Source organism: Plecotus auritus (genome assembly GCF_963455305.1).
Source record: "Plecotus auritus genome assembly, chromosome: 6".
Taxonomy (NCBI): Eukaryota; Metazoa; Chordata; class Mammalia; order Chiroptera; family Vespertilionidae; genus Plecotus; species Plecotus auritus.
Genome location: NC_137773.1, coordinates 80,342,252 through 80,362,419, shown reverse-complemented (window position 1 = coordinate 80,362,419; position 20,168 = coordinate 80,342,252). Strand labels below are relative to the sequence as shown.

The following is a 20,168-nucleotide window of genomic DNA, read 5'->3' as shown; positions in this document are numbered from 1 at the left end:
GTAGATCAGAGCTACTCAAAGTGTGTCATGGACTAGTATACGGGCCCGTGGACAGTTTATTATCTGTTCACAGAGAGATAAGTTCTAAAATTGAGGGTAAGCATTTAAAAACTTAATTTGACTAGTTACCGTGACATCCAGGTGTTTGATCGTTTATCTTGCACTTCACTTTTGGTAACATTTATTGCATATCATTCACTCATTTAAATATGCCATTCAATGTTTTTTAGTACATTTACAAAGTTGTGCAACTATAACCACAGTCTATTTTAGAAATTTTCATTACCACCAAAAGAAACGCTGTCTCCATTAACATTTTCTTCCAGCCCCTCTAAGGCATAGGCAACCATTAATCTCTTATGGACATTTCATATAAATGGTACCATAAAATATGTGCTCTTTTAAAAAAAATGATTTTAGAGAGAGGAGGGAAAAGAGAGAGATAGAGACAGAGATATGCACAGAAAGAAAAATATTGATGTGTGAGAGAAACATGGATCAGTTGCCTCCTGTACACACCCTGACTGGGGATTGAACCTGCAACCTAGGTATGTGCCCTGACCTGGAATTAAACCCGCCACCTTTTGGTGTTTGGAATGATGCTCCAAATCAACTGAGTCCCACTGGCCAGGGCAAAATATATGCCCTTTTGTAATTGATTTCTTTCACTTAACATAGTATTTTCAAGGTCCATTCATCTTGTAGTATGTGTTGGTGCTTCACTCATTTTGTATGGTAGTTGTTATTCTTTTAATACATTTAAAGAATAATTCATCAAAGGGAAGGTATACCAAAGCATGATCTATGATATAGCATATAGATTAAAAATATTCAGTGCAGCATAAGTTTGAATATAATGTTAAAGAATTTATTATGTATAACACTTTCAAATGTAAATTGGTAGCATTATATATAATCAGTATTTTTGAATATCTGACTTTCAAATATGTATTGTGACCATGTTATCTAAAACTCTTTATGCATTATCCCAGGAATTTATTTAAGTCTTTACGTTAAGTTTATCTTGTGTCAGTGCTTTCACGTTGATTTTTTTCTTTAGTATTTAATAGAAAATTAACACTTGGTCAGCCATCTCATGGTTGACAGCCTTTAACTAATTAGGCATGTTACCTTTTACTATTGCATAGCAAGTGAGGTTTTGCTTTATTAAGAACTGTCTACATTATAGACTTAAATCAGCCACATCGGATAACTGAAATACTCAGTTTCCCATCCTTTCTTCTGATGATATTTTAGGAATAGTAAGAGCAATAGGCATTTGACGAAATTTGAATTTTTAGGGGTATTGATATAATACTTGGTTATACCAGTGTACTTACTAGCCATCTTTAAATCCTGGATATGTCAAATTATATTACAGAAATTTCTTACGGCTTTTTAAGTTAGTAATTTGGAGACAGTTTTAGGTGATAAATTAGGATAGAGGTAGGGACTTGGGTAGGAGATGGCAGAAAGCCCAGGTGATACAAGTGTGGTTTCTTATCTGTTGGACCGGATTCCTTTCTTTTGAATTTAATAGGAGAGGAATTGTTTTGAAGTGAAATAGAATGTGTTTAGGAATTGAATTTCCATGTAAGTGATGAGGGAGTTTCTCAAGCAGTTTAAATCTCTCTTTGGGGCTGAGGTGAAGTGGGAAGTGATGGTTCATTGTTTACAGGACCCCGAAGCAGGGCTGATGGGTTCTGTGTAGCAGAAGTGCTTTCAGCTCTAGGATTTTAGCCTGGAAAACTGGGGGACTGATTCTATTTGTTGTCTTACCTATAAATTTAAGGATGATATAAAAGTTTATCTTGGAAAAATTGAATTTTCAATTTATTTATTGCATTTATGAAATCTTTTATTTACGTGGCCATGTAGACCACTTTGTATGGTATAGGTCTCTCCCTCAGTTTGCTTAAATCAGGAATTAAGACTGTTGGACCTTACAGAGACTTGACTTGGGGTGGTGAACACAGTACAGTGTACAGATGATGTGTTGTAGAGTTGTGCTCCTGAAAGCTGTACAGTTATATATTTTTTAAAGTTCTCACCCGATGATATTTTCCCATTGATTTTAGAGAGGGAAAGACAGAGAAACATTGATGTGAGAGAAACACATTTATTGGTTGCCTCCTGTACATGCCCTGACCACTGCCCAAGCCTGCAACTGAGGTACATGCCTTTGACCGGAATCGAAACCAGGACCCCTCAGTCCGCAGGCCAACGCTCTATCCACTGAGCAAAACTGGCTAGGGCTAACCTGTACAGTTTCATTAACCAGTGTCACCCCAATAAATTCAATAAAAAGGCAAAAAAGAAAGACTGTTGGACCTTACTCCAGGCAGCAGTCTCCTATTTAGACCAGTTGTCTCTAAGCTTCTTTTATAGTATACTCACTCAGGAAAAGAAAAATTAAGTATGCAATATACATCAGTTATATACATGTCTAGTGTATTGATATAGCATGCTCATTAAAAATAAAACTTTTTAGATAAAAAGTAAATAGGAGTAGAAATTTATATCTTCTTCCTGCTTCTTAGCAGAATGCTATGTATCCAATGTTATTCCAGCTTGTTCTTTCTGTAAGGGCGGGAGAGATGCTGACTGCCAGGAATTAGAGAAGCAATAATAATAAGCCAGTGCTTATTAAGGAAGCTACATGTGTCACTCATTATTTGTTTTTATCCTATTTGGCTTGCGATTAATTTTGTTATTAAAAAAAAAACACACAACAACAAAAGAAAAAAGAATTAACAGCCTAAGAACCAGAACCTGCAAGATATAGGCAGTAATTTTAAATGTTTATGATAATCTTAGAGCTTTGTACTTAGGTGTGTATATATACTTGTGTTTTTCGAGGGTGTGGAGAGAAGCACGGGACCGCATTGTAGGTTTCCCTGGCCGTTACCATGCGTGGGACATCCCTCATCAGTCCTGGCTCTACAACTCCAACTACTCCTGTGAGCTGTCCATGGTGCTGACAGGTGCTGCCTTCTTTCACAAGGTAAGACAAGATTTGGTAAGAATGGCATGAACTTGGTAAGAATTCCGCCTTTATGTTGCAGTGTAATGCTGTCCTAAATTTATCTCTCCTAGTGCTTCTCATATGTCCCTTCTTTGCTAAAATTAAGTTATTTCTGTTTTTAAAGACAGTGATCAAGATCTTAGCGCAACTCTGGAATAAAAAGTCAGGATGAGAAGACTGCCTATACAATTGCATGTAGGCCACTAGGAAAATTAAGTTCATCTTTCTGGGCCTTACCTCGTCATCTGTAAATTGAGAGCATTGTGCTAAACTAACATCCATTCTCAACATGGCTATTTCAGATGTGGCCTGGCACAGAGGGCTGAGCCTGGCACTCTTCTGACTCAGGCTCGCCACCACTCTCCCGAGCTCCACCACAGGCCTCTATCTATTGTGGCTCTGTATTCTGTTTGATTCCTTAGAGCTTGTAACCTTCATGACTCACATCCCAATTTTCATTGATTATCCAACACACAAACCCCTCCAGTTATTACTCTTCACCTGTACTGTTATTGCTAAACTGTTCTATTTTTTTTTGTTTTGTTTGTTTGCTCCTGACTCATCTTCTCTCAATTTCTCATCTGTTCTATAAAGTAGCCACTGGCCACTTGTGACTGTTGAGCACTTGAAATGTGGCTGGTCTGTATTGAGATGTGCTGTAGTGTAAAGTACACACCAGATTTTGAAAACTTAGCATGAAAGAAGGCAAACTATTTCAATAATTTTTTATATTGATTGCATGCTAAAATGCAGTTATTTTGGATGTATTGGATTAAGTAAAATATTGCTAATTGATTTTACTGTTTCTTTTTGCTTTTAAAAATGTGGCTACTGGAAAATTTAAAATTACATGTGTGACTCATTATATTTCCATTGGTGCTGCTCTGTACCTTCCCTCTCAGTTCCTTCCTCTGGACTCTGGAGAATCCCTGTTCTCAGATAACCAGCTCACCTACAACCCACGGAAAACCTCCTCTGTCTCCTTGACCTGATGGAAGCCTGACTTTTCTCTAAGGAGAAGAATATTTCTTCCCCAAACAGGGATTGAGGCTACTCATCTCCCCAGATTTATACTTTGGATCAGGAAAGGTGTAGAGAACTTTTCATTGCTTATCAATGACATATCTAGACACTTCTCACCTGACATATAAAATCACATTGGAGGCTCATGGCATCTGTCTTGTTGCTGCTGTCCGCCAGCCTCATAATCATTCCCTCACAGTCGTCAGGATGTTGGTACCTGGCCCGTCATCCTAATCTCCATTCCAGCTGTCTGTCATTCTGGGTGACTTCATTGCGCTTATGAAGACGCATCCACCATACTGTCTTCCCCATAAATGTTGAAGTATCTCAGGGTTCTAGCTTCATCTAATGCTCTTCTTACTTTGTGTTTTCCTTAGATATTCTCTCATACTCACAAGGTCTTGTGGCTTTCCTTAGCACCTATAAGCTGATGATTTCTGTATCTAGATTCCAGCCTTGGCCCTTTTTTGAGATCTGTACTTGTATATTTAATTGTTTCCAGGTCATCCCCTATATGTCCCTGTGGTCCTTCAAACTGAATTTTCCTCCAGAAAGCGCATAATCTCCCACCCCCCTTCAATTCCCTCAACTCTTTTGCTCCTCATTTATTTCATATCTCAGATGGTGGCATCTTGCAAGTCATCTCAAATAGGACCTTGAAAGTTATCTCACTGGGGACATTTGAAGCAGCCTAGGAAGTCATTAAACTTGCAGCTCATTTTTCTATTTAAAGTATAACTGTTACGCTCATCCCATTCTTGAGTCTTGCCTTGTGCTTATTTTCTAAACTTGGATGGTCTTTGGTTGGGCTGGGAATTGCAAGTAGGATTAGAGAGCATCTGGCTGAAAAACTACCTACGAGTCTTTTATTTTCACACTTGTCTGAGAAAGAGCCACTGATTTTAGCAGTGTCTGCTCATAAATAACTTGAGAATTTATTTGTCTTTGGAAAAGTCTGTCTTCTCAATTCTCTGATGGCTCTATAAAAGTTACAGTATCAGATCTCTATACTTTCAAGCAATAAATAAATTACTTAATAAAACTTAGGGTTTTGAGTTCTTTTTTCTGTTTGAAAATCTAGAGCAGAGTTTACAAACTAGCAGCCCCCAAGCCTTCTGTGGCTTATAGAAATGCTACTTTACAAAAAGATTGGGACCTTAATGAAAATGGAAGTCTGGTAACACAGGGCAGTGTTTATGCCTGACACTAACTGGCTGGAGCTGCGTAGCCACTGTCCCCTGTATCTGGGCATGCATGTGCTTATTTGCTCCATGACTCTGTTTTTCTTGCACCCATTTCTTTAAAATGTTATGTATTTGCCTTACTTGTTTGATCCTGGAAAGCAATTAAGTGGTCATTCCCTAATCTGGAACAATCTTTTTTTCAATTACAGTTGGCATTCAATATTATATTAGTTTCTGGTGTATAACATAGTGGTTAGAGATTTACATAACTTATTAAGTGATCACCCCCGTAAGTCTAGTACTCACCTGACACCATACATAGTTAGTATATTATTAATGGTATTCCCTATGCTGTGCTTTATATCCCCATGACTATTTGTAACTGCCAATTAGTACTTCTTAATCCATTCACCTTTTTCACCGAGCCCCCAGCACCCCTCCCATCTGACAGCCATCGGTTTGTTCTCTGTATCTATGAGTCAGTTTGTGCTTTGTCTGTTTATTTTGTTTTTTTAGATTCCACATATAAGTGAAATCATGTGGTGTTTGTTTTTCTTGTCTGGCTTATTTCACTTAGCATAATACCCTCTATTGAAGCAATCAAGTTTTTTTTTATTGTAAGTGCCTTATCAAATAGAAATTTTGAACCTGTACCTCACAAATACGTATATTTATTTATGAATTACATTTATATATGTGTACTATCCTACTTACAGAAATTTTTGTAAGGTTGAGATAAAGATGAAAGAGTTTCCAAGTATTCTCACTTAATTCTTAAATTTTCATGAAAGCAATGTGATTGAATATGCCTTACTATTTTTGAAAATCTTGATTTGACACTGTGTTATGGCAAGTCAGAGATCTGTTTCTAAATTAAGCATATTTTTGATACTTGGTTTTAATTACTGTCCCTGGAAGAAATTCCTTATTGCTGGGCTTACTAAGTCATGATACTCATCAACCAATTAGGTGGCTTGTTGCTGAAATTGACTAGAATTTCCACCTTCCATGATGCCATTCAATTTTTTTTAGCAAACCAATGAAAAGTGTTACATTATTATAATTAAGAGTAGGTTCCAACTTCATTTCAACTTTTTGTTCAGGAGATTTTTAAACAGGTTACAGAAGTTTTTTTGGTGTGTGTTTTTAAAATGTATATATATGAAAGTTTTTGTAGATTTTCATAAATTATTTTTGGCATTAAAACCAGATAATTGTGAAAATACTGCTAAGCAAGTGTTTTCATAATGGTTTCTCTATTTTTTTAAAAAAATATTTTATTGATATTTTACAGAGAGGAAGGGAGAGGGATAGAAAGCTAGAAACATCGATGAGAGAGAAACATCGATCAGCTGCCTCCTGCACACCCCCTACTGGGGATATGCCCGCAACCAAGGTACATGCCCTTAACCGGAATCGAACCCGGGACCCTTCAGTCCGCAGGCCGATGCTCTATCCACTGAGCCAAACCGATTTCGGCGGTTTCTCTATTTTTTAAAGGCAGTTCTTGTTATAATTTCACCTTTCTCTTGATGATATGGGTTGTGTTTAGTATACGTTTTCTTATCAGCATACTAATGGCAGCCACTGGCCATTTAAAGGGTCAACATATCTTAATCACCTGCCTTTTTCTAAAAGAAAAATGTATAATTCATCTTTTTTTAAAAATATATTTTTATTGATTTCAGAGGGAGAGGGAGAGATAGAAACATCAATGATGAGAGAGAACCATTGATGGTCTGCCTCCTGCAAGCCCCCTACTGGGGCTCGAGCCCACAACCCGGCATGTGCCCTTGACCAGAATCGAACCTGGTACCCTTCAGTCCTCAGGCCTACGCTCTATCCACCGAGCCAAACCAGCTAGAGCTCATCTTTCAAGTTCACCATCTCTTAAGTACTTTGCCACCAAACCAGAAAATCACTGTATGCTACAAAAATTGTGTGATCAGTTTTTCGCTACATAAATTCCATATTTAAGGTAATAAAGTACATAAATCAGTTTTATTGAGCACCTTACCTATTTATTCATCATCAGCATATTGCAACACATCACAGTTAACATGTACCTTGTTTTATAGCATTTGCCCATTTCTGTGGTGTAAATATTCTTACCATGGCTGATTTCAGGTTACCGACGTAGTCACTAAACATGGAGTTGGGAAGAAATGTGCATTTGCACATCATTGTATAGTATTTTCACCATATAAATATGATAGACATAGATAACCTCTAGATAACAGTGAAATTTAGTTAATGATAGGAAAATATAACAAATTAATTAAGAAGTGATGAGCTTTAGGTTTTTATTTTTTAAGTTATTTAAGTTTACACAATTATATTTTTAATAATAGCTATTTTTCATAACAATTTCACAAAATTTATAAATAGTCTCACAACATTTCTGAAAACTTATCAGTCAGCATTTATGAGCAGGTGTGAGCCTGCTTCAGCACACCATTCTGTGGGCCTTGCAGGACATTTCAGAACTTAGGCTTTTGGTCTGAGTAAGATGGGAAGCCATTGGGTTTAGAGCAGCAATTTTCAACCTTTTTGTTGATCTGACAAAAAATGGGTATAATTTTGATTCATTTACACTGATGGCTATTGTTGTGTTGGTTGTCAATTTTTTATTTGACAGTCTAAGGGAAAAGAGGTAAGTGTCCCTGACTAAATAGTCAGGTATTGCATGTTTTAAAATTCTTGTGGCACACCAGTTGAAAATTGTTCGTTTAGAGTGACATGTTCAGTTGGACTTATGTTTTAACATGATCACTCTGCTGTGCTGAAAATGGACTGAAGGGAAGAAAATATGGCATCAAAAAGACCCTTTATTTTTTATTTTTAAAAAATATATTTTTATTGATTTCAGAAAGGAAGGGAGAGGGAGAGAGAGATAGAAACATCAATGGTGAGAGAATCATTGATTGGGCCTGCAACCCGGGCATATGGCCTGACCGGGAATCGAATCATGACCTCCTGGTTCATAGGTCAAGGCTCAACCATTAAGCCATGCCAGGCAGGCCCAGCAGGGAGACTATTTAGACAATATGAGTAATCCAGGCAAGAAATGATGGTGGCTTGGAGCAGGGAGGCCAGTGGCAATGGTGAGAAGTGATCAGATTCTAGACTCTGTACGTGAGGCACTGAGGGATTGGATATTTCATGGCTCAATGACTTACTGAGAAATCTGAGAAGATAACCAGGCTTTTGTTGTCAGAGAGAATGTTGTTCAACTGAACCAGTGTCTGACCTGATTTGACAAATTTTTAGATTGTTATAAAATCACTGAGGTACCAAGGAAATTAAGTGAAATTGCGATTCTCTAAAGGGTGATAATGGCAATTTGGAAAGGGTAATTATTCATTGCAGAAGATCTGCCTTGCAGGATGCTAAGCCACCTTGGCCCCAACTCCCTAAATGCCAGTGCTTGCTACCTCTTTTCTCCCACTTCCTAATAGCCCGTAGATCCACACTTATGTTGTTGTTGTTAATCCTCACTGGAGGATATTTTTTCCCGTTGATTTTTCAGAGAGTGGATGAGGGGAGGAAGTGGGGATAGACAAATAGAGAGAGAGAGAGAGAGACACATTGATGTGAGAGAGACACATTGCTTCGTTTCCTCCTGCACGTGCCCTGACTGGGTCTGGGATTGAACCTGCAACCCAGGTACGTGCCCTTGATCAGGAAATCAAACTCTTTTTTTTAAAAAAATATATTTTATTGATATTTTACAGAGAGGAAGGGAGAGGGACAGAGAGCTAGAAACATCGATGAGAGAGAGAAACATCGATCAGCTGCCTCCTGCACATCTCCCACTGGGGATGTGCCTGCAACCAAGGTACATGCCCTTGACCGGAATCGAACCCGGGACCCTTCAGTCCGCAGGCCGACGCTCTATCCACTGAGCCAAACCGGTTTCGGCAGGAAATCAAACTCTTGACCCTTTGTTGCGGAGGCTGACACTCCAACAACTTAGTCACTCTGGCCAGGGCATCTGCTCATATTTTTGGGGAAAGCCAAAGAAGTATGGCCTCTAACAGAGTGTGATTCTTTTTCTTTCACTGACAGTATTATGCCTACCTGTATTCTTACGTGATGCCCCAGGCCATCCGAGATATGGTGGATGAATACATCAACTGTGAGGACATTGCCATGAACTTCCTTGTCTCCCACATCACTCGGAAACCCCCCATCAAGGTGAGGGTTCCACTCCTGATAGGTCTGGGGTGCATGAATACTGAATTCACTTACTGGTAGTTGGCAGTAGTGTGGTATATAACCATACCTCAGAGTCCTCATCTGTAAAATGGGGATAATGATACCATCAACCAAAAGAGGATTGTCTGAAGGTTAAATTAGTTGTCAGTTCAGTGGCTCTTCACTCCTAAGGGTAAAATGGATAGAACTCAAGAGGATTTGTAACCTGGTTGGGAAAAATGTTACATCTTTAAGTTTTACTAATCTCTAATTGGAATTTTTATCAGTTATGAAACAGGCTACAATTTATAAGAGCCTTTGCAGTAATTGTGATTTGTCACCAGTAGTATTCAGACATTTTCATATCACATTTGCTGTTGCATCTCAAAGTGCCACTTGTGTTCATCACTGCCTTGAAATTTTGGTAGTTATTAACTACTAAATGTATTTAGATCTTGCTACCAAATGCATTTATAAAAGAACACATATATTACTGTACTTCAGTGTACTTGTTTCCTTTGTAATTGCATGTAGTTAATTTTATGCATTTAAAAACATTCTGAGGTGGAGTCCACAGGTTTCACCAGATTGCCAAGCCAGAGTGGAGGGGACTCCTGTGGTACAAAAATTTAAGAATGTCTCATTTAAATTATGTAGAGCTTCAAGAATAATGCCTGGCACATAAGTAAGTGCTATATGAGTTATTTACTTTAAAACAAGAACAAAAGTGCTGTCAGAATTCTAGAAATTTGAGTTTTGTTTTTATCTTTGAGTTGCGGAATAGAGTTGACCAGATTATCTCAATTTCATGCTCAGTGCATAGAAAGACCATTTCCATCACCCTTTCTGTCATCACTGCAGGTTCGGATGAGTGAGCGCTCTCTTGGTGAGGGCTCGGGGAGGCCTGGTAGGGGCCTTCGCAGTGATTAATACTGGAGAGTCTGTGTGTCAGTTCAAATGAGCAGTGTTTATGACTGTGCTATGCCAGTGTTCATGCCATAGAATCACCTGATGTCCTTAGAAACATTGCTTAAGGCCTTATTTTATTATTGTTTAAAAGGCCTATTATTTAATATTATAAAACAATACGTTATCTTTATGGATATCATTAGTGCCATGAGTATATAATATTTTATTCCTACATATTGAAGGTAAGTTTTATATAAGTAACCAGCAGTCTGTACTAAAAACGATAAGTCATATCTTTGGTGGGAAGCATTGTGATAATCAAAGGACATTGGATTCATGCAACAAAGGGTAACAGGTGGGAGCTGGGTGGAGGTGGACAAAGGGGGGTGGAAAGGGGATATTTTAATACTGTCAACAATAAAAAAAGTTTATGTAAAACAACAACAACACAAAAGAGAGCTAGAAAAGCATTTGGGGCTCTTGCATCCATTTATACCTAGCAAGCCTTTTTCCAAGTATGACTCAGGGTTATAACTTTAACTCCTGATTACCCCATAGTTTCCTCTATCCTAGTGCCTTCTGCTAAAGCCTCACAAAAGAATAATTAGCAAAATAATGCACGCAATTGTGTGGGTTTTTTAAAAATTGTGAGTGATAATAATCAGTTATTTTCATAAAAGTAGTATGTTTGCCAGGTACAGTGGTAGATCTGATTTAAAACAATGAAAAGCATACTTCTTTGCAAACTTCAAGGTTTGGGAGACAAGGCCTAGAAAGAAATTAATGATTGGTGAAATTTTTTATTCTTTCTTTATCCTTTCTTATGTAGCCAGGGACTGGACTTCAGCCAGATGTGTGCTTCCATTTATACCTCCCTCAGAGGTCAGAGACAGCCATGAAAGTCAGGCTCTGAGTGATTAGGTGTCACCTGAAACTCTTACAGACATGATGAAATTTTCACCTTCATCAAAGTGTGTTTGTCTATATTACTAGACTAATTAAACACTGGCCTAGTCTCTTCAATGTAGAGAGTGAGATGGAAATAATTTGCACATGGTACACATGCCTCTTACCAAGTGAAAACTTGAGTAATTATTCTCTGTGAATTTTCTTAGTCTTATGGGAATATAAGAGGAATTCCATTCAAGATCAGGGTGAACTTTTTAAAATCAAAGGCCCAATAAATTAAGAATGCCTTTAAATTTTGAGTTAATTTCTTCAAATTCTGAGTCCAGTTATGTACTTTATAGTATAGAACCAGTTAGAACTATTTTTATTAACTTATCTACTTTTAATAGCATCAGGTATATGTACTATTTTGTATTCTAAAATAGTAAGTTCTTTTTGCATTAAATACTTCAACTTGTCTGGCTTCATTCCCAAGTGTGGCCTGTGCCCTGGGTGTGGGCTAGTAATGCAGAGCCAGCTCCTGGTGCTCTAGTCAGAACTGTTGAACTGTTCTCTCCCTTGTTAAAATTAGAAAGGTTGGCCCTAGCCAGTTTGGCTCAGTGGATAGAGTGTTGACCTGCAAAAGGAAGGGTCCCGAGTTCGATTCCAGTCAAGGGCATGTACCTTGGTTGCAGGTTCCTCGGCCCTGGTTGGGGTGTGTGCAGGAGGCAACCAATTGATGTGTCTCTCTCACATCAGTGTTTCTCTTTCTCTCTCTCTCCCACTCTCTCTCTAAAAATCAATGGAAAAATATCCTCGGTTGAGAATTAATGAAAAAAAAAAAACCATCAAAAAAAACAACAACAAAACAATTAGAAAGGTTGGTTGGTTTTAAGATTAGCAGTATTCTTTTAATAATGTTAATATCTTAACAATGCTGACTAAAGAGCAGGGAGATAATGTTCTTAGAGCAATTGCTGCTTTGAATATTGTAATGTTATATTTTCCAGGAATAAAAAGATCTAGGCTATAAATAGGCTTTATGCAGAATAAGGATTTGGGGGGGGGTGCGGTAAGATTAATGATGTTTAAGGGTACAAACTTAGAATGAGTAGTAAATAAGCCATGGAGACCTAATGCACGTTATAATGACTATGGGCAATAACATTATAATATTGCTGCATAGGCAGTTATATTGCAAGCCAAGGATTGCTGGCAACACCAGAACTGAGAGGGAGCAGGGAACAAGCTGTTCCCCAAGCCTTCTGAGAGGATGGACACCTTGACTTCAGACTTGTAGCATCCAGGACTATGAGAGGATAAACGTTTGTTTTCTAAGTCTCTAGGTTTGTGGTAATTTGTTTTAGCAGCCCTAGGACACTAATACAGTCGCTATCATGCCTTCAGTGCTCACACCATTGTTTTCCTTTATGCTTTTACCACTTAAGCATCCATCCCTAAACACTGGCTTACTTGTAAAATAAACCTTTTTGTGTTAAAGTAGATTTACAGACAGTTGTGAAGCTAGTATAGAATTCCCACCTACTCCATGCAGTTACCTTGTTATTAGAATCTTATATCAGTGTGGTCCTCTGGTCCCAATGAATGAACCAATATTGATACACCATATTACTCAAGGCTGTCCTTTATTTGGATTTCCTTAGTTTTTGATAGAATGATAATCTAGTAGAATAATGTAAAGTATAACCAAGAGCATATGTGAGCAATTGTGTGCCCTAAACTCTCAGTTCCCACATTCTTGAACCACATTCCATGGTTCTCGGGTAGAAAGCCTGACTAGAGCACCAGGAGCTGACTCTGCATTACTAGCCCACACCCAGGGCACAGGCCACACTCGGGAATGAAGCCAGACAAGTTACACCTGTTCCCCCAGTGAAGCCCGTAGAGAGGCTCTGGGCTGGCAGGGACTGCTGGACCACGGAGAGCCTGCAGCAGACATATGCGCCCCAGGCCGATCGATTCCCTACAGTCCCTTATCCACATTCCCACTAATGGGAGAGGTTAGAGGAGCAACCCAGGAGCTGCCTTTAAGCCAATGCTTGGTCATCCATCAACAGGGTTAAGTACAAAACGCGTTCCACAAGTGAGCGTGACCAGAACTGGGCACAGCAGGTGAAGATTCCAAGCCCCCTTAGTGCCCAGCACAGAGGGTGGGAGGGGGAGATATGTGTGTTCTGCTGTGGGCACAGTGGCAAGTTTTGTTCTGCTATCCTGGCCCGACGGGTACAGGTCCTACCAGCTTTCTGGGTCTGCCCTCTGGTGGCCCTGAGCTTTCACTTCTGAACCTAAACTTCCCAGCCTCCAGCATACACAGAGCGGGCCTGCCAGAGGCAGAGGGCTCTCGGAGGAGGGTGAGAATGGGAGGGTCTTCCACACGCCTCCACTGGGGTGGGGCAGGGAAAGAGCAGCTGGGTCCCAGGGGCAGAGTGCAGCTCAGAGCAGGAAGGAGTCCAGCTCGGAGAAGGGGAGGAAGTCAGTGTCTTTTTTTCTGTTCCAAGATCACTTTGCCCATTTTAAATTTTATATAAATGGAATCATAGTGTCGCTTCTCCATGTCTCTTAGTCTTGCTTTCATATTTTTAAAGCTTTTTGTCAGTATTTTCCATATATTCCATATAATAATTTTAGTATACTTTTCATCACTAACATTTTCTTCATGCCCATCAATTGAGTTTGATTTAACTCAAAATACTTTTCATTTCTGTTGTTGTTTTTGGTTCCTTTTCATATCTGCTTGGACTTTTTTAATAGTCCCTGTTTCTTTAATTATACTTTGAGAAATCTTTCAAAATTGCATCATAATATTATACACATTTATTGTTATGTCACTCTGATAATCCTGCTATTTTGCAGTGTTTTGGGGTCTGATTCTGTTGTTGTTTCTTCCTTAATGTGGCTCATTTCCATTCTTGTGACTTTTTTTCTTATTAATCCTCACCCAAGAATATTTTTCCATTGATTTTTAGAGAGAGTAGAAGGGTAGGGGAGAGACAGAAGAATATCAGTGTGTGAGAGAGAGAGACATCAATTGGTTGCCTCCTGCACGCGCCCAGACAGGGCCAGGGATTGAGCTTGCAACCGAGGTACATGCCCTTGACCAGGAATCGAACCTGAGACCCTTCAGTCCACAGGCCGACACTCTATCCACTGAGCCAAACCGGTTAGGGCTTTGTGACTTTGTTGTTGTTAATTCTCACATGAGGATATGTTTTCCATTGCTTTTCAGAGAGAGTGGGAGGGGGAGAGAGAGAGAGAAACATCGATGTGATAGAGACACATTAATTGGTTGCTTTTAGCATGTGCCCCGACTGGGAGTGAACCACAACCCAGGTACATGCCCTTAACCTGGAATCAAACCCGATGCTTGGGCTGGGGCTCTAGTCGCTGGGCCACACCAGCTAGGGCACATTTTGTGACTTTCGATTGTGAGGTGATATTCTTTGAGATTTTACCTGTGTCTCTTTGAGGTCTGAGTTTGTACCTGAAAGGATTTGCATTTCCTTCTCCGATATCCCTCAGGTCTACTTGAGACCTGTGTAAGCTAAGTGAGCATCTTGGGACTTTTTAGGACCCACAGCAACATAAATTCTAGCCTCAGATGTGTGAGGGCCAGCTTGTGCTTATAAGTGGTCAGAAGGGCTGTTTCCTCACCTGCTTAAAGCTAAGACTGAGAAGAAAACATTCCTACCGTCGCTCTCTGTGGGGCTGCCTTATCCCACGGAGCGTCTGGGTCTAGTGGGTCCCAGAGTTCCAAACAGTCTCCTGTCTGACTCACGGCTCTTGTCTCCCAAGTCTGATGAAGACACCATGCTCCTGGCTGCCTCACTACATTCAGGCTTTTTCATTCTTTTGGCCTCTAAGGATTTTATTTTTCATTACAAGCTCAGACATATATTTAAAGAGATGGTTTACACATATCTTACCCTGTTTTTTCCCCCCAGGTATTCTGTGCTGAGGGGTTTTTTATTATATGGTCGGGGCACATTGTTGATAGTGAAGCTGTTACATTATTCTCCATACTTTTCTAATTGCTGGTAATTTCCTAATAATAACTACTAAACTGTAATATGACTACTTTCCCATGTCTTCCCCCCCTTTCTTTCTTTCTTTTTTTTTTAATCCTCACCCAAGGAGTGAGGATATTTTCCCCATTAATTTTTAGAGAGAGTGTAAGGGAAGGGGAAGGGGGAGGGGGAGAGAGCAAGAGAGAGAAACATCGATGTGTTAGAGACACATTGATTCGTTGCCTCCTGCTTGTGCCCCAAATGGGGCTGGGGATTGAACCTGCAACCGAGGTATGTGCCTTTGACCAGGAATTGAACCCTTTCAGTTTGTGGGCTGATGCTCTGACCACTGGGAAAAACTGACCAGGGTCCCATGTCTTTTGTAATTTTCTTAAAAACTTTTTATGCATGTGTAGTATTTTATAATTATTTAACTAGTCCCCCTTTGATGGGTCATTTTCCAGTATTTTGTTATTAAAGATAGTGAGAAACAACTTTATACCTACATTTTGCTGTGCAGCCGAGAATACTAGAAAACAGTTACTAAGACAGGTAACAGTGAACATGTTAAAGCTTCTGATATCTGTCAATACAGGCCGTTTGGAAAGGGCCCCTTTACTGCTAACGTAGCCACGTCTGTGGCAGGCAGCAGCCTGGGCACTGGCCCTGACTCACTCTGAGCGCATGTGGCTGTCTGAGGCCGTGTCTCCCCGTGGATGTGGATGCATCGGGTTGGTTAAGCTGTGGGGCTTCTCAGTGCTAGCACCTGCGATCCTCACTGAGCTCCTTCTTCCCTGCTCCAGGTGACCTCACGGTGGACTTTCCGATGCCCAGGATGCCCCCAGGCCCTGTCCCATGATGATTCCCACTTTCACGAGCGGCACAAATGTATCAACTTCTTTGTCAAGGTGTACGGCTATATGCCCCTGCTGTACACGCAGTTCAGGGTGGACTCTGTGCTCTTCAAGACGCGCCTGCCCCATGACAAGACCAAGTGCTTCAAGTTCATCTAGGGGCATTGCAGGTTTGGGGAGAGGATGAGCAGAGTGAGGGAGGTGGCTCCTAGACATGGAAGGACCCCAGGCATATCCACTGGGTGGGTGGCCCAGACCCTCTGCCTGGAGAGGCGGCAGGAAGAGTGGAAAGGAAATAGTTGCCTTTCTCTCGAAGCTGCCACGCTGGGCCTAGAATCTGGACAGAGGTCACTGGGGCTCCCTGCACAGAGCACTGACTGATAGCGTACACTGAGGACTGGGGACTCTGGAGAGTCACTCACACAGGTCATAAGCCCAGGACAGCTTGTTTGTGGTTTTTAAATCCAGTAACAACTATTATTATTATTTAAAAAGAAAATGTTTCAGATTTGCCATTCGAGGCTTATTTATATATATGTGTGTGTATATATACATATATATGTGTGTGTGTGTATACATATATATGTATGTGTGTGTGCGTGTGTATATATATATATATATATATATATATATATATACACACGCACACACACACACTCACGTGCATATACATATATATATTTGGGGGGAATTTGAAATTTCTGCCTATCTCACAAAGTGAGGGACCCACCAAGGCTCCTGATGTTCGCTCTTTTGTTGGAGATGGATCCTGGCCTTATGGATCTGGATCATCCTTAAAGATCATCTCCATTCTTCCCAGAGGATGTGCAGAAACAGAAAAAGGGCCGGGCTGGCCCTCTAATGGGGCCCTGGATGAGATAAGACCTTCCGGTTTGTTCCTTGTCCCTTTGCACTGCCAACAGCGCTCCGTGACGCCTGTCTCCTCTCCCTTGAGTCCCCGGGGAGGGAGGACCTGCATTTGGGAACAGTTGAGCTTCCTTGTGCTGGATCATTGGTGTTTATAGAGTCATGATGAGGTCATGCTGTCCCAGGACTGTCCCTGCTCTTTCTCTTCCAAGTTGGAACCAGAGGAATGAGGAAGGAAGGAGACCCAAAGGCAGCACTTCCAAGTGGCTCTTTTGTCCAGCCCTACTTTCATAAAGATGTGTTTTGGCTTCACGCTTTCCTAAGGGTTGTCTCCTATGTAAGAGAACAGAACTGGCGGGCTGCCCTCCCAGGTGTGGTCTGAAGTGGTTTGCAGGTGGGCTTTCTCTCTGTGACTTGGAATAAGCAAGCGTCCTTTGTGGCCCCCCCAACCCGGCTGGCCGGTGAGTCTTAAACAAGGCAGCTGCCTTGGGATAAATACCTGGGTGAAATTCACCTCCCCCTACACCGTATGTTACCTGTAGTTTTTGGATCCCTAATTCCTGGTTGTTCCAGAACACCCCGAGGTTTGGTATGTGCCAGAACAATGGGAGGATCTAACACCCTTTCCTTGACTTCTGACTGAAATATCATAGGCATTTTCACCCACATTATCACTTTCCGTGGGTTTACATTTCTATTCTCTGGGCTGAGATAGAAATAAGCTCATTTTTCTTTTGTGGTGACGGCAGTAGGATAAGCAAAGAGGGTGTTAGTGGCACTTGGCAGGGATTTAGCCCATGTCTTTGGCTATTTTTCTGGACCCCACTTCCTTCCAGTGAAGTTGAGCGTAGCTGGTTTTCTGCACCTGAACAAAAGCTCAGGTCTGTCCTGGTCATGCACATGCCTTAAACCAGTCCGTCTTCCCCAGACCTTGACACCTGTGCTTCTATTTCTTGGGGGCACATTCTCCTGTGACCTGCCTGTACCAATGGGTTCTCTTCAAGTACCATTTTGAAGCCAGGCTCTGTCCTGTAGATACCATCCAACCGTCGGGCTACCTTGACGTAAGTGGCCTCTCTGCAGGACCAGGGCTGCTCCCAGGGCGGGTGGTGTCCTCCAGGGTCCTCAGCGGCATCTTCTCATGGCCCTCGTGCCGAGGCAGCTGCCTAGGAGATTGAGTTACGCTTCTCAGCAACCCAGCGAAGGGTCCAGACTCCCTGCACCCTAACTTTCTAGCGTCCTTTCCTTGACTTCTGACTGTATTCTTTTTAGCAGTAGCCTTCTTCCCTCGGGAAGCCAAAGAGTGTGGTGTTTTGAGCTATGTATGTGGCTGCTATTTTTATCTTGTTTATTTTAATGTGAGGAACTAATATACTGCCCTTCAGTGGGGCGTGGTGGGAACGAGCAGTCTGTGTTAGGATCTCCTTCAGAGGAGCCAGATCGTTGGGTCCCTGAAGGCTGTTGGTGGATCCAGGCGTAGCTGAACGGGCTGAGATCATGGAGAACGTCAGCGTGTGCTGTAAGCAAGGTTGTGATGCCAGAGCTTCAAACAAGGATGCTCTGTTAGGACCTGGATGGACACTGACATGAAGGACCCCACAGCAGGCTCTGGTGGACGCTGAGAAAACAGCCGGGTTCTTAGACACTCGGCAGCAAGCAGCAGGGCAGGCGGACCTTCCCGGTTGCGGGTCAGGTGCTCCTAGAGCATGGCTGCTGGGTTTTGCACGTGGCTTAGGGAGAGGCCCCGCCCCGTGCTTAGAAGGCCTTTGGTGCTGATCGTCACCTTGGGAAGCCCGATGTCACCTGTACCACCTGTGACTCACCTGGAACACGAAACAGCTCCGAAGATCCACGTGGGTTTCCTTGGCTGTTGAAGGTAACACCCTGGGCCCAGGACATCCTTGCTCTCTGGGTAGCGGTTTGCTCTTCACCGTGAGGGGAATCCTGAGTGAGGGCCTCCCAAGGTGCTCGGCGGCCGTTCTGTGCTGTGCACCTCTGGCCAGGCTCTGCTGTGGGCACTTCCAGCCGGGGCCTGCGCACAGGGCCGCGGGCCCACTGTGCGGGAGGGGTAACCTCTTCCATAGTTGCCTGCCTGTGTGCTCATGAGCTCCTGGTTTGAGATGACGACACTTCGAAGGGGAGCTCTCTGCTCTCCATGTCATGTCCATCCACCCACCCTTTCTAGTCATGAGCACAATGGTCTGACATGGGATTTTTGTAAAAAAAATAAAATACATGGAGACTAACTCAAGCAGCTTGGTGGTCTTTTGTGGTTTCCTGAGTGACCTGAGAGAAGGTGCCTGCTGGTTCCACGCACCACCAGGGCACGGCCTGGCGCAGCCTGCGTTCCTGAACCCAGGTGACGCTGCATACGGGCACGGACCCTGCTGCCTGGCCTGCGCCCGCCTCTGCGATTACTCAGTCAGTTACACAGAGGAATTCAGGTGTCATTTCACTGGTGTGAGTGGGATGGGGGTGGCATGTGGCATATAGGCACCTTTAACTTTTCATGGTGATTTTAAAACGTGTGGCTGTGGCGAGTGCAGGGGAGCTTGTGTGTGCGTGTTCCAATGCAGAGAGGACGGGGCTGGCCTGGAGTGGCCTGGGTTGGTCTAGAGCAGGGGTCCTCAAACTTTTTAAACAGGGGGCCAGTTCACTGTCCCTCAGACCGTTGGAGGGCCGGACTATAGTTTAAAAAAACAACAACTATGAACAAATTCCTATGCGCACTGCGGGCCCAGGACGAGTCGGCTGCTAAGCAGGAAAGGCAGCGGCACCCGGCGGGCCGGATAAATGTCCTCGGCGGGCCGCATGTGGTCTGTGGGCCGTAGTTTGAGGATGCCTGGTCTAGAGGTCGCTCTGTTGAGATACGAGTAATGGCTGAAAGTACCTACATCTAGTTGGTACTTCTCAACTGTCAGAGCCCAATCCTTTGGTGTCCGTGGCTCCAAATGCTGCTTGACTATGTGATCAAAGCCATGCTCGGAGAGAGCATGAGTCGGGGTGTTGCAGATGTTGGAAATCGGAAAGAGGACAGGAAACTGTGGCAAGCTGAGTTGGGGGGGCGGGGGGGCTCCTGTCCTAGGCTCTGCGGTTGGGCGTTTGGCTCACACTGACAATCCTAAGTGTGTGGGATCCAAAAGTCTGATACCTGCAAGTAGTGTTGACAATTGGTCAGGTAGGTTTGCACAGGTGA

The 20,168-nt window shown here is 42.2% G+C and overlaps 1 protein-coding gene across 1 annotated transcript in view; it reads left to right on the top strand.

Annotated features, from left to right (window-relative positions):
* EXTL3 (exostosin like glycosyltransferase 3) overlaps nucleotides 1-19,341 on the top strand; it is a 36,899-nt gene extending 17,558 nt beyond the window's left edge. Inside the window, exons 3-5 of the mRNA XM_080676956.1 lie at nucleotides 2,860-3,004; nucleotides 9,301-9,429; nucleotides 16,055-19,341. Coding sequence (XP_080533082.1) covers nucleotides 2,860-3,004; nucleotides 9,301-9,429; nucleotides 16,055-16,264 — 484 coding nt within the window. The 3' untranslated portion in view covers nucleotides 16,265-19,341. The remainder of the gene's footprint in view (nucleotides 1-2,859; nucleotides 3,005-9,300; nucleotides 9,430-16,054) is intronic.
* Nucleotides 19,342-20,168: the final 827 nt, after the last annotated feature.